The 15,504-nt window shown below is 37.1% G+C and overlaps 1 protein-coding gene across 1 annotated transcript in view; it reads left to right on the forward strand.

Moving 5' to 3' along the window:
• Positions 1–12,001, forward strand: part of ptprt (protein tyrosine phosphatase receptor type T) — a 334,210-nt gene extending 322,209 nt beyond the window's left edge. The window contains exons 34-37 of the mRNA XM_046028632.1: positions 204–329; positions 4,022–4,185; positions 10,787–10,922; positions 11,510–12,001. Of these exons, the coding sequence (XP_045884588.1) occupies positions 204–329; positions 4,022–4,185; positions 10,787–10,922; positions 11,510–11,563 (480 nt within the window). The 3' untranslated portion in view covers positions 11,564–12,001. The remainder of the gene's footprint in view (positions 1–203; positions 330–4,021; positions 4,186–10,786; positions 10,923–11,509) is intronic.
• Positions 12,002–15,504: the final 3,503 nt, after the last annotated feature.

The raw sequence follows: 15,504 nt of genomic DNA on the forward strand, positions 1-15,504 counted from the left end.
TGATTATTACTTGCGCTGTTATGCTATTTGAAAGGAAATCCAATAGAATTTACCTTTTAATCTGGGTAAATTTTATATTTCTCTTTCACATTCCTATTCTCTCTCTCTCTCTCTCTCTCTCTCTTTCTCTCTCTCTTCCTTGTTTCTCTTTTTTCTCTCTCTCTCTCTCTCTCTTTCTCTCTTCTGTCCTATGTTTTCTACAGTTGTGTATGCAGTACTGGCCAGAAAAGAGTTCATGTTGCTATGGTCCTATTCAAGTCGAATTCATATCGGCAGACATCGACGAAGACATCATCAACCGAATCTTCAGGATCTGCAACATGGCCAGGGTACTCACATATTCAAATATATATGTTTTAATAATAATAATAAATTTTTTGTACTTGTAATATACAGTAGTGTTCTACCTCTCATCAGAGAGGTTTCTTAATTTCTGACTGACTGGCAGGGAATCCCAGCTTTTTAACCTCTGTGGGGTCATTGTCAAGATGATCAGTACCACTTGGTTTATTAGTGCTCCTGGCTGTCATTATGGTCGTTGGAGACACCCAAGTCCAAGTCTGATGAGGAAAAGAACAGTAAATGCAATAACATTGTGATTGCTTACGTATCTGGAGTATCTGAGAAACTCAGAAGGATGTTCAACAAACACCATATCCATGTGTTTTAAATCCAAGAACATAATAAGACAGATACTGGCCCACACTAAAGACCACACACCCAAACTAGACAGCAGTCTAGTATATGTTGTCCAATGCAGTTAAGAATGCGCAGTTTGTATATTGGGGAAACTAAACAAACTCTACACAAATGCATGCCCCAAAAGAGAAGGGGCATACAAGTTTTCCACAAGAGGTCTATCACTCATGTTGGTTGATAAAGCCTGGCTCACCATCTGCGTTCAAGTTTATCCCAAAGGTGTTGGACAGGCTTGAGGTCAGGGCTCTGCAGGCCAGTCAAGTTCTTCCACACCACACTCTGAAAACAATTTCTTTATGGAGCTGGCTTTGTGCACAGAGGTATTGTCATGTTGAAACAGAAAAGAGCCTTACCCGAACTATTGCCAGAAGATGGAAGCACACTTTCCATTAACTTTTCAATAGTCTGCAAATGCATGTGGATGGGAGTGTATCCTAAGCATTTTTTAAGCTATAAATAATTTTATATTTACATTTTTGTATGATGTTTACGTCAGTGCCAAAAAAGAGACTTGTGTTGGATGCGAAATTTTAGGGAGGTGATTCAAGTTTATAAGATGGACAATCACTTGCCTGACACTTACTAGAAATACAAAATGGCCTGGATTTTCAGAAAATGCATTTCCTGACCTATATTTGACATATAACAATAGATAGTGGAAGGATACACCCAGGAACACAATATAACAACACATACACACATTTTTTATTTGATGTGACCTTTACTTCCACCTAAGGAGCTGGCAAGATGAACTGAGTCCTGGTTTAGTGAGAACTCCACAGAGAAAATGGCAGTGTGGTAGGAGGTGTTGCAGTAACAACAGAGCATTTTGAAAATGATCCTCTCCTCCTTGTTCCTACTCATCTTCTCCCACCTCTGTTCCTTTCTCACCTCTTCTTTCCTTTCACTTCCTCACTTCCACTCTAGTGTCTCCTTTCTCGTTTCTTTCCTCCCCCCTTGCCTCCTCTTGTTACTTCCTTCTCGTCTCATTTTCTCACCCATCTATGATGGTACAGTTCTAGTGGTACCCTATCGTCTGCATGCTCCTATAGCGCTTAGTGAACTCCCCACTACTCTACTCTATATTCTGTCTCTCTCTCTTTCCATCTCAAACACATCACCAGTCTTGCGTGAAATGGCTCGTATCATCGACACAACAGCACATCTCACAGTGTGAGAGCAGCTCCAACCTAGCTGAGTCTGTACCACCAACCACTAAGCCATCAAATGAAGAGGGAGAGAGTGAAAGAGCAAGAATGAGAAAAGCTTTGATATAGAAGGGGAAAGGGAAATATACAAAGAAGAGGAAAACTAAAAGTCATGAAGGGAAAGAAAAGTAGTGAGTGAAATTGGGTAAAGGGGAAAAAAAGAGTGAGGCAAAGAAAGAGTCTGAAATAGTTGATTGGAAGAAGAGATGGAGGAAGTGGAGAAAAAAGGTGGTGTAGGAACGGAATAAGAGGAGAAATTGGAAGGCAGGTATAGTGAGAAGAGAGGGAAGGAAGTGGAGGAAAAAACAGACACAGCTGTATCTGATTGTGTGTATAAATGTCAATGTGCATATACTTGTGTTGCAAACCTAGCAGTAAATCAGCCTGACAGTGATGGCGGGTTTTGGTATTTTAGATATTGGATGCCAACCCGCCTCGGGCCAGGCGTCTGAAAACATTATGTCTGCCGTGAAATTTAATTAAACATTATAAGATGTCGTCTTTGTTGAGTCCAATCCTATTTCTTTTGAAACAGCCTTTTGTTTGGAACAAGAACTAATTCGAGCACAACAGCATGCCAACACATGGAAATTGCTCTATGTATCACTTAATTATATCATTACCAAATGAGACCACCACTGGCAGCTTCTGATATACAACTACACTGCGTTCTACAACTATACTGTGTTTAGCTCAATGCTGATAAGATGGAGGTTCTGGTTGTTGCTCAAGAAAAGCTTTCCTCTGCTGCCTACTCCAACCTGTGTAATTTAGGGGTAATATTTCATCAGTCCTCATCGTTCAACACCCATGTTAAACAGCAGACCAGATCTTGTTTTATCAACTTAAGAAATATTAGTAAACTGAGATCTGTAGTTTGCTGACCTGCTGATTTAGAGATGCTTATACATGCATTTATCTCATCTCGCATTAATGACTGTAATGCTATTTCCTCCTCACTTAATATGTCTGCAGGCAATCCAGAATGCTGTCGCACGACTTCTCACGAGGTCAAATAGACGGTCTCTCATAAACCCTATACTTAGACCTCTTCACTAGCTCCCTGTTACGAATAGCATCCAATTTAAAATTCTCACTTTTAATTACAGAGTATTGTATGGTCAGGCTTCTACAGATGTGGCTGCACTACTTGACCCTTACTCATCAAATAAGCTATATTTGCTGTCTGTCCCACGCACTCAACTTAAAACCTGTGGTGATTGAGCTTTTGAGGTTGTAGCACCTAAGCTATGGAATGCGCTCCCTCTGCTGATTCTGAGGATTATTTTGTGTAATATGTATTGTGTTTTTAGTTTAGCACTTTTCAACATGTGGCTCAGGTGGGACTGTGCAAATACATATTACTTACTTGCTTTAAATATCTTTTTTGTCCAGAGACCTGCTGGATATGCTACATAACAGGAAATAAGCACTGTTTAGATAAAGCTTTCATAGTCTTTGGTGATGGAAGAAGATATGTTTTTCCTCCCGCTATCTAACTTGTTCCCCAGCTTCAGCGAAACCAAAAGCACACCTTCAAACTACACGTATGTCTTTTGAGATGGTTACTTTAAGATTATGTGCTTTGAATTGCTGCACTGTCTTAGCCATGAGACAAGTCAGACTGCACATTGAATCCTTTCTAATCATAGCTTGGTTGAACTTGTTTGGGCTGTAAGGAACAGAGGCAGACTTCTGTATAATAAATGTCAACAAGCATAGTGTCTAAATCATCACATAGCATGATTTAGACTTAAAGATGAGGTAAAAACAGGACAAAGAAAAAATATAATTCTGACATGCTAGCCTAACGAGACATTCTAGATGCAGTATAGGTTGTCCTCCACTATGACACACTGCAGAGGATATAATGACAAATTGTCATCTAATCCTGAAATTTAACATACAAACACATTATTTTCTCAGGGGAGACAAGTGGATTTATGATTTGCGATTTAGTGACGTTTTGAAGCGTTACAGACGCTGTAGCACTTGGAAGGTGTTTTAGTTGTTTATCTACTTTTACATTCCCCATAGAATTACTGCATGACATTGATTGTGTTGAAAAAAACCTGTGGTGATACAAATCCTAATTTTCACTCCTCTCTTTTCAGCCACAGGACGGTTACCGCCTGGTGCAGCACTTTCAGTTCATCGGCTGGCCAGCCTACAGGGACACGCCTCTCTCTAAACGCTCTATCCTCCAGTTGGTCAGGAGGTTGGCGAAGTGGCAGGAGCAGTATGATGGAGGAGACGGGAGGACTGTGGTACACTGCCTGTAAGTTCAACACAGACACACACACGTAGATACAGTAACATGTTATGAAATAGTAGGAAGCAAACAAATGTGCACTTACTTTGTGTGTGTGTGTGTGTGAGTGTGAGAGAGACAAAGACAGAGAGTTTATAGATATACTTAATGATAAAGTGCACATTCTCTAAAAGAATGCACACACACATTTATTACAAAACATACACACACACCCTTTAAGATGACATATACAATATATGGTATTATTTCTGGACATCCTTTCTTCAATAGACACCTTGCACAGATATTATCACATTAAGAGTCAGACCTGATGTCTCTGTTGTTTTGTATATTCTTGTATGATACATTATACATCGACATTTTAAACTATAAATCAGTAGAGTAACCATATACAAATATATAGTAAGTGGCGTTAGAGTTTCCAGTTACATGTTTCACTGTCAGCTTTTATACATTTGAATAGTATTAGTGATGGTTATAGAAAAAAAAAATACTTTGTACACAAATACACAAACACTGCTCAGCTCCATGCATTTCCTGTCTGAGCAGAACAAATGAAGCTGATAATGAGGGAGGGAAACAGAGGCTGTAAAATCTATAGATGAGAGATTAAAGGGAACTTCACTAACAACAACACAAAAACACTCACATGCACACACACTCAAACATTGCCTCAGGCGCCTCACTGGTGCTCATCCAATCAGCTTCCTCTGTCACAGCTCATTGGGCCAATCAGAACTGGCATTGATTTGTTTTTTTCTAACCGCTGTGAGGTTTTGTTTGCGTTCAGTGTGTTTTCTATCTCTGTGTGAAAGAGACAGTTTGAAATACACGCTGTTATGGTTAAAACCTACTTGTGACTAATGCAAAAATCTTAACACACATATTCTATCTTTGACCCCCAAGTCAGATCAAGACCCATAACCCAATTGCATTAATGGGCTTCACTCTTCTTATATGTGCATTTGTTATTTTACAATAAACAGATACTAGCAAATTAATAAAGGCATTAAAATTTATTTGGGAGCAAAATAATTTGGTTGTAATGACGCTACTCGCTACCCTGACTGTCATCCTCAACCTCACTTAACTGTAAGTGAAGGGGAGGCAGGCTTTCTCTGTTTCTGGCTAAAGACAGCTACACTGGCTAATCTGCCCCAGCTATTGATTTCACAGTCTCAGTAATACTAAAGCTAAGGAGAAACATGATGGTTCAATCAGTAGCTGGTGAAAATAGATTTTCTTTCTGCACTTCATTTGTCCTGGAGGTTGGAGTCCGATGGGTCTTTAATGCTGAGCACATGTCAGATTTTCAGCAAATCATGGTGGAACCTGTTAGAGAATTGTGAAGAGCAGCACACTTAACACATCAATATGTCTGTGCAGTATTTATTTAAAGTATATAGATGTGTAATTTAGATAGAGGGGAATAACAAATACACCATGCTGTCTTGTTCCAACAGATATATTCACAGCTTGTACCAGTTCATATAATGAAATAATGTAGTTCCAGGTTTTTCATAAACAACTTGAATCAAACATCAATTATGTCCATGAAGTTCTTTCTCAAAGTCACCAGCCACATTGACTGCCATTATTTCATCTAGATCTTTATTGCAAAGGATTTTAAATTCTAAAATTGTTGATCACCTCTCTGGGCATGATGCAAACATGAGCTCTATAAATATAATAATAAAGGGGAAGTCAGAAATCTGTTTTCCAACCACAAAAAAAGGAGATATAACTAAAAATAGCCTGCATTATGCTACTGAATTAGCTTGGGGTGTTCATCATAGAGAAAGTGAGCACACCCATAATTTAGTAGGCCTAATAATCAACCAATGCACAGTAAAACTGATAGGATGTATTGTTTGATTCTGAGGTTAAACAGCTACCAAACCTACATTTTGTGAAAGTTATTCTGCTATTTGTTTGACTCAGTAATATTTGAGTTTTGACCTGTCTTGATTTTATTGGGTTTTGCTGGTTGTTCTTCAGTAATTGGGTTTAATGTAGTTTAGCCCCAAGATGTATCTGACAGCACTGATGTAATATGTATTTGCTGTCATTTTTGTCCCTTACCTAGAAATATCTTTCGACACTAAAGCCTGAATCTAAAAAAAATGAAACTAACATGAAGTCAGAAAAGTAGTGCATAAGGGATACCTTTGCATTTTAAATTTTATTCTCAAATATTAATATCCAAACCCAGTTTAATGAAGACCCAAGGCGCTATGTCCCATTCCAAAATATATTTACATATTTACATGTGAAAAAATAAAACCTGAACATTAATTGTTTATGAGGTAGAGGTATCACTATGAAGGGGTTCTGAGCCTGGTCTGGTCTAGTAGCAAATTCTGTGAATGACAAATATATATATTTTTTTGCCTTTTTTGCAATTTCATTCAATTATAGGCATTCAACAAGAATGGGAAAGTTAATAAAATCTGAAAAATTGAACACTAATCTGACACAATCTACGATGATTGGAGAGCAAACTATGGTGGTCCTGGCATTGCTAATGCAGAGTAGCCAGACAGTGGGTGATTTCTGTGATGGCTGCCACTCCACCTCACAGTACCTGAATGTTTTATTCAATCTGAATAAAGAAGGAATTCAGCTGGAACCAGGTGAGACAGGAAAGTCTGGAGTTCTTTTCATGGTGGGTGGTCTGAATGCTGTCTGGCAGAGCACTGACTGCTGATTGGACCACATATCCAGTAAAAACACAATGTATACACACAAATGAGTTTTCATCACTGCATCAATTAGGCTACAACAAGTTATCCTCTGTATAAAATCTAGAAAAAAACTCCAGTTAAAAGGTGAACTCATCTGTTCAAATGTCCATTAGTAGAGCTCATATTCTTTTGCTCCATGCAGTGACAATTTCTTTTTACTGCATGTTCACACTGTCACATCCTGTCATTTTTTGTCTCATTTTCTCAACTTTCATTGTTGCACTTTCACTTTAGGTAGTATTAACAAAGTCTTCTAATGTCTGAAATTTACTTTCCGGAACATGTATGTACTGTGTACTGTAAGCTGGAAGATTTCACCTAAAACCAAATCACAATTAGCCTATTTGAACATTTCACCTCGATTACCATTATTGAACGATTATTTTGTTTTTGAATGTTGTTTTTTGTTGTTTCTTTGCCCTCATATATGACAAGGTTTGTACTGTAAATATGCTTAACTATTAAAGCTGGGTTTATTTATTCAAAGATTTCACAAATCCATTATCTAAATGTAGGTAATGTTGACGTGCACCTTACAGGGACATGGTTCCCCTATATTCAGCACATCCCTGCTGAATTATGACTGCTGCTACCAAACCTTCACTCAATTATTTAATATCAGTGCGGAACTAATTATTTTCACCCGCTCACTGTGTGAGCATGGTAAATCACACTTTGCTAGCTTCCCCTCCTCGTTCATTTAAGGACATCTATGTGACAGGTGCTGCTGTAAGAGCAGCAGGAGTCTTTTAACTGCAGTGCAATGTTTTTTCCTAATATCTTATAAGGACACACAAACACACACAGGGTGTGTTTTTAAATTGGTGTACTAATTTGGATTTGCCTAGAGATCCAGAAGATTCAGATGTTAATGACAGAAATCAATAACATACTGTATAAGCATGTTCTTCTGACTTATCTATAATTGTGCATGCACAATTGGACAAGAACACACAGAACTTTATTCAATCACTAAACTTAATCTAATGGATGATTACTATAATACAACTCCTCCAAATGTAATGACAAAATGCCCTTGAGAATGACACATGGAAGCGCAGAACGAAGCAGTTTGTGTCTGCCTTCCAAAACCGTAACAAATCATTACAGAACAAATTAAAATGTTTTCTGATGTTACACAACTATCATTAAGGATAGAATGGACAGATTTGTTGTTAAGTGGTTTGTACAAGTGATTTAGGAGAACTGGCTGCATTCACCAATTTTCTTGTATTTTGAATTTTCTCCGAAACACAATTTACTAGTCATAGTGGGAGCTGTTATTCCAAATGGATTCACTAATGGATTGTTTATTTTGTTACTTTAAAACAAGTTTGAGTATGAAAATCCTTTATAAATTACACTTCATAATTATTTTGACATTATCCTGTTTGACTCCGCAATTCAAATTATAATATAATTGTTAAATAAACAATAACATCATTCACTTTCATTTCACTGTATAACACTACAGTATCAATTTTGAACATCTCAAACTGCAAAACGACATCAATGATGCACTTATTTGTCTCTTTATATAATATGGAAGTGTAATCTTTTGGATCCCGTCAGGGCTTTGGAAGAGAGTGACAGCGTACTGATATATTGGCAGAGACAGATGAATGGTTGTTGTTGCCATTTAGATTACTAAAGGTGAACCTTGTTAGAGCTTCAACTCAGACAGACTTACCAATCCAAACCTATTCCCTAAATTCCACTGCTGATGCTGTTGAAATGATGTACTTTCCTTTATGGACCTCTAGGACTTCACAAACTTGAAAGTTCTTCTTTTAACCCTTTGATGTTATTTTCATGAATGAACACTTCCTGACATGGGGCAGGTCACGTAGCCTTATATGGTATTACTGGGGCGTTAATTATGCAAATTTACAATTCTCGTGAAAGCATGCTCATTTATACACACAAAGGATTTATCATGTGTACATGTGTTATTTACACAGTTATCTAAATCTGAATCTGATCTGGCATGCTTGTACCATATGAAAAAATAAGATAAAGTTAAGATGACACTCTGAAAGTGTCTTGCAATTCCCTGAAACACAAAGGTGAAATGTTCATAGGAATTAAGACAAGAACTATGGATTTCTCTTCTGTATTTTCCTGTGGTTTATTACATTATTTTGGTAAAGAAAAAATAAAAATTCACAACTTTCCCCTGTGCATTTGTGTATCTTTGTTTCAATGTCCATTGTGTGGTTTGCTGTCATTGCTGTGTTTCAATAAGGTACATTAGTATGGTTCATTTCTTTTTAAGTCATTGTCAGTTTCACCACACTCCTTAAATCGCTTGAACACTACTGTTTATTCAAGTGCATCTTTCCAACATCTATACTGGTTCCATGGCTACTATCACATAATGCCATGGAATCACCTAGAAGTTACATCATATATTTACTAGTAATTCACAAAGCAACAGAAATCAACATATTTAAATTGAAGATAATTAACTCAATATGAGGTATTAACTCAATATATCAGTTAATTTTGAATTTACAAAATTGAGGGTTCACACCTTAATCTTTAACTAAGAGCATTTTTGTAATGAACATCAACAGAATAACCCTATGCAAAAATATCTATTAAGTGTTCACGGCTATAGTATTGAAAATGTTGTTAATTAATGTACTCAGTCATGCAAATAATGTGTTCAGGAACCCATAAAAATGTAAACGCTGTCTGTAGCTTACAACGTGACATCTGCCATTGTGTAAGAATGCCACAGTACGCTGCTCTGCTCTCCCACACTTTTTAAACTTGATTCTGAACACTCACCTCCACAAATAAAACTCATCACACTCGCGCTACATAACGTTTAGCTTTAGAGGTAGTTCTTGGTTATTTTCATTGTGTCCTGTGATGAAAAACAGAGGTGAAATGTTCAAAGGAATGATAACACGAACCATGCATTTCTCATTCAAATTTTCTTATTTTGGTCCGCTCTTGTCTTTCCTAATAAATAAGGCTCCTTCTCACAACAAATGTGAAATTAATTACTTTGAGTCTCCATCTCAAGGCTGAAATGTTTCACTTGTTGCAAGCAGCAAAAATAAAGCCCTCAACAATACTTAATAACTTAATTATAATAAAAGCAATTATTCTAAAAAATAAACACAAAAGTGATCACACATTTTCAGTGCACAGCGTAAATATTCATACAATAGTCATGCAAGGGCATTTTCTGGAATGACTGATGCCATTGTTGTTCCTGGGAGGACATTCTCCAAATCTTATCTTTTCCTATACCCTTAAAACTAAAAATGTAGTTTTTTCTAAAGGCCATTCATCCTACATACAAACATGGGCCAAATATTGCTTCTTGTGACCTGTTTTACTAAGTTGAATTAAAACCTATTGAAGTGAGGTTTCTCAGTTTAGGGTTTAGGTTACAAGAGCATTTTTTTGAAAGGCTGACACAATCAACCTCAGCACAGCAGCTGCAACAAAGCGGCAAAAGAGAAATGCCTGAAAGGAAACATTCCATTCCATAATAAACACATTTTAAAAAGTAGGGTTCCCTGGGTGATGAAAGGTAAAAGACAAGTCCTTCTGTTCTGTAAAGGAGGGGAGTGAACATATCTGACTGCAAAGCAGCTGGTCAAAGCAGCTGGTCTTTGCCTTCTGTTTTTAAGTTTCTCTTTCTTAATTATCTTTCTATACCCTTTTCTGTCTTCCCTTCAACTCATGCTCTCCTGTTCTTATTTATTTTATTATTTTTATTTGTGAGCCTGATGATTTTGGCTTACACACCTACGTTTGCAGGATGACAATGTTACTGCTTGATGATAAAGATCTTTTGTCTTTCTGCCTTCCCACTCTTCCCCTCCTTCTTCCTCCTCCTGCAGTACCGGCGGAGGTCGTTCTGGAACGTTCTGTGCCATCTGCAGCATCAATGAGATGATCCAGCAGCAGAACATTGTGGATGTTTTCCACACCGTCAAAACACTGAGGAACAACAAGACTAATATGGTGGAGACTATGGTGAGGACTCACAACACACACATTTATTCTCTTATGGTCAATTTTCTATTTGTGCTTCTTAACTTACTATACTAATTGTATCTTTCTCTATATTTTCTACTTCTGTATGTTTATTGCTATGCAACAATATACCAATGCAAATTCATTGTATGTGTAAACCTACTTGGCAATAAAACTGATTCTGATTTTAACTTTCATCCAACACATGCACACTTAATAAATGAGAACAGACCAAATGTATTGCAATACCAATGTAGTGAATCGCTTAACGACTTAAATTTACTCACACAACTGTTTTCAATAAGTGAATACTAGACTGGGAATGACAAGTAGCCTACAGTGACACCTAACAAGACATTCAACCAAACAGTTAGCCTTAAGTCCAGTTGAATCTCTAAATGTTCATCCTGTAATTAATCCAAACAAAAAATATTTTTAAAAAGCAAGCACTATAAAGAAAATCTCATTAAAAAGTTTCCATATATAACTTTGGGATAATTATTTTGTTTAATTTTGCTTAGCAAAAACAATTAAGAAATCATTTTGCAGATGACCTACCTTTGCTTTTCATTCTGTTCCCTCCACAGGAACAGTATAAGTTCTGCTATGAAGTGGCTCTAGAGGCTCTCAGCTCCTTCTGAAGTTTTCTTTTCTGATTCGCCGTTGACGCTGCCTGTCATTCTCAACGCAACACTGGGACACACAAAGTGCAAAACTGCTTTGTGCTGTCCCGAATCCAACCTGTGAGCATGTGTGCCTGTATGTATGTATGTGTGTGTGTGTGTGTGTGTGTGTGTGTGTGTGTGTGTGTTTTGAGAGTGTGTGCACTTGATTATGTGTGATTAAGAGAGGGCGTGCTTGCATACTTGACTGTGTACATGTGTATCTATGTGTGTGCTTGTGACAACACACACACACGCATACAACCTGTACAGAAGTGGGAAAAAAAGTGAGAAACATACACACTGATGATTTCCATGTGTCTGTTCACTTCAGCAAGACTGGGGACCTTACATGCTTGTACAAAGAAAAAAGAGAAAATGATATGTTGAAAACAAAATGAGATGTTTAAAAAAACACCACTTTTTCCTTCTCTCTCTCTCTGTCCTCTCTGCTGGGCTGTGATGTGACTATTGTACAGTATTTCCTTTTTAGATATATTCTCCGCCTTGAATGTTGTCTCCCTCTGAAGGCTGGATGCACACTGGAAGATTTTTTGGGAACATTCCCATTTAGCTGAGGAAGTGATGCCTTAACTCTGCATTTTGGATTCCAATATTTATCCACCCAGAGTATGCATTTATAGAAATTAATGAAACATGTTTGGCTGTCTTTACTCAAATGTGGATGTTGTTGATGATTCACTTAACTCGATCAAAGCAAAAACCAACAGACCACTTATATTTCTGGCATTTTTCTTTGAAGTCACAAGCTGATAAATTTCCTTGCGTCTTTGACTGCATCAAAGTTAAATGCTAATGATACTTGTAATTCAATAATTGGTTACAGAAATTCTCAGTATGTCTTCTTTAAATTCATTCTGCATCAAGGCAAAGTCATTTATGGCTTTCTTTTGAAAAAACAGCTTGCTTTTACTGGGGAAAAAATGGTTACAAATAAAAAGGAAGAAGTAGCATATCACATGCTACAGTGAGTGGAGTAAAGTGCATGGTGAAGAATAACAACAGCTGTAAACAAAAACAAAGAAAAAAAAATACATGCGTTGCTTTTAACACCAGATCTTGTTGTTGTTATCTGTGATGCATGTTGTCATTGGGCTGCAAGAAAAAAAGTTTCATAAATGTTTTTGGATGGCTTTATGTAAAAGCAATCTTCTCAAAATCTTATAGTGTGCATCCACCCTTACTGTAAATAAGATAAGACAACCACAGTCAAACAAACAAACAGACAAACAACATGCACCAGACACATTCCAAATAAAGGTTATCATTTCAAAACACTATTGCTCTAAAATGCTCTGTCAGTGTCATTTTCAGCAACTCTGTGGTTATGGTTTGGAAAAAATGTCTTGTTACTTTACTACAAACTGTCCATTTAGTCATGTTGTCCAAAAAATTAAGATATATATTTTTGCATAGTACACATTTAGCTGACGCCCACATTCAGAGTGACTTAGAATGAGGGAAGCAGATTGCTATGAAGTTATTTCAGAAGCAAAAACATATAATATATGTGGCTGACGCAGGACTATAATAAGCACGGCCAATTATTTCATTCGGACTGGGAGTGCCTGAACGTTGCCTACCCTAGTTTTAAAGAGACATTTAAAAAAGAACATGGCTGTTTGAAATTAGCTTGTGATAGTCTGGTTACAGGTCACCCTGCATGTCTTATGTAGTGTGAACTGAACATCTATATGGTCATTCCAGATGAAAAGACCAGAAACTAAATGTAACTTATTCTACTTGTTTTGTCCAGCTGGTTTGTGTTGTTTTGAATGAATTGTCTTGCTTTAACTTGAAAGGACAATGATCAAACTGGGATAAATTATTAACTGATATCGAGACTGGCCCAACCATGTCTACCCTCGTCCCTCCTGAACTGCAGACAGGAAAAAGCAAGAGATCAATGGCCTAACATTTCTTTTCATTACAGTGTAGCTTGTATATTCATACAGTTAAAATATTGTTGGTTTTGATGATTTGGACTTAACCCGGGCTGTGAAAATTGTGTATTGTTCTTTTTCTCCCACGGTAGATGGTATTTATTTGCAACCCGGTCTCACTCCCAAGTCGTCACATATGACGCTTGGTCAAGAGCCATAATCGTCAGTTTGTGACGCACTAGGGATCCTTTTGACGTCATAGTTCGACGTATTGAGGGAAGCCCTGTTGTGTCAGTTTTTGATGGTAAAGGCAAGTATGATATTTAAGAGAAAAGACGAAGTAAGGAGGTGATTGGGGTGGATAGAGGGCCAGAACCCGGACCTTGAAGTGCGAAACAAAACATTAAATGTTTTTATTTAGGCGAGTGAGGTAAATAGACATTTACGTATGTTAACTTAATTCTTAATTGACATACATAGCTATTTTAACCCAAACCATTATCTTTTCCTAACCTTAACCAAGTAGTTTTGTTGCCTAAACCTAACCAAGTACTTTCTGTGCCTAAACCTAACGAAACTGCAACGTTTCACGACTTTAATTATGCGCGTTTCAACATGGCAATGTATCGAAACGTTACGTTTTATCTTGAAAGTGTAACCGGATATTGCATATTTATTGTTGCTAAGCGTTGCTAACTTGACTGTGGATCTCTTAACGTCAATAATTGATGCAAAAGGGCTACCCAAGTCTTTAAAAAGCGACGACAAAGGGCCTTGACCATGCGTCAGACATTTGACGAGTAGGGAGTGAGACTGTGTTGTTATTTGAACCATGCAGCATTAGCTTTGGAAAAGCAATAAGAAGGAAAATATAATATATTTGCACACCTATTTTCCAATAAACATTAGTCTAAGATAATTCTAAAAAAAAAAAAGAAATGGGTTGTGAATCAAATTGGTCACGAATGACTGCAGTGTAAACTTTACCCACGATGGTTAAAATTATAGACTTGTTGAGTTTCCTTGATATAGGTCAAATCCATAAGCCCTACTAGGTTTCATGTATTAAATTCGGGATGAATTTCAGTGAAAAATAAGCTTTTGGATTAGACTATTTTCCAGTCTGCCATCGATCACTAAAATGACAACACAAAAACAAAGATACAGGTTACATTTACATTTCCTCTGCAAACAGCCTTCAGTTTGCTTTTTGCTAAGCCCATTCAGGTTTGTAGTCTAATAGGAAATGATTTCAGTTGATGACTGACCCCAGGGAGGAAGAAAGTCAACATGGTTGACAGTTCAGATGCTATATGTAACGTAATGAGAATTATGCAGGATATGACGCTGACCTCAGCTTCCCATGACATCCTCATTCGATCAGCCTTTTGTTTTTTAATGTTTTACTTTCTCTGTTGCCCATTTACAAGATGTGAGACCAAACAACAAACAAATTTTAAAGTTGAACTCCCTGTTTTTGTTTTAGCACCTTCTGAACTGTGTTGAGTCAAGAGAACTGTGATAACATTTAGGGTACTTTTGGGGACTAAAGCAATGTCACAGTGTAGGTTGAGGTAATATGGCTGCCAAGACACCAGATTAATGCCTTCAGTTTCCAACATAGACCTGTTTTAGAAGAATAATTGAAACTAATGACAAAGGCAGTTTTGTAAGCCAGTAGATTAAAAAAGTGTAGCCCATAATGTGATTTCAGCCATCAATTCATACCAGCAGCTGTCAGTATTTTGAGACAATGGATTACCCAGTTTTGAATGAAACTTCACATTTCAAATGTGAACATTTTTTAGTTAGCAAAGTTTGTTCGTTAGTATCAATGCTTTTGACCAGAACCGGTACTTGTGGTAAAATGTTCAGTATGCGCTTATGTTTTCTTTGTTTGCTGGAGTCCAGTCAGGCTTCTTAATGGACCTATCAAGACAAAAACAGTAAGAGTGTTATATTGAAGACAATGTGAATGCCAGAAATGTTCATCATTTTTACTTCCATTAAGGCTTT

This window comes from Micropterus dolomieu, linkage group LG18 (genome assembly GCF_021292245.1).
Source record: "Micropterus dolomieu isolate WLL.071019.BEF.003 ecotype Adirondacks linkage group LG18, ASM2129224v1, whole genome shotgun sequence".
NCBI classification, from domain to species: Eukaryota; Metazoa; Chordata; class Actinopteri; order Centrarchiformes; family Centrarchidae; genus Micropterus; species Micropterus dolomieu.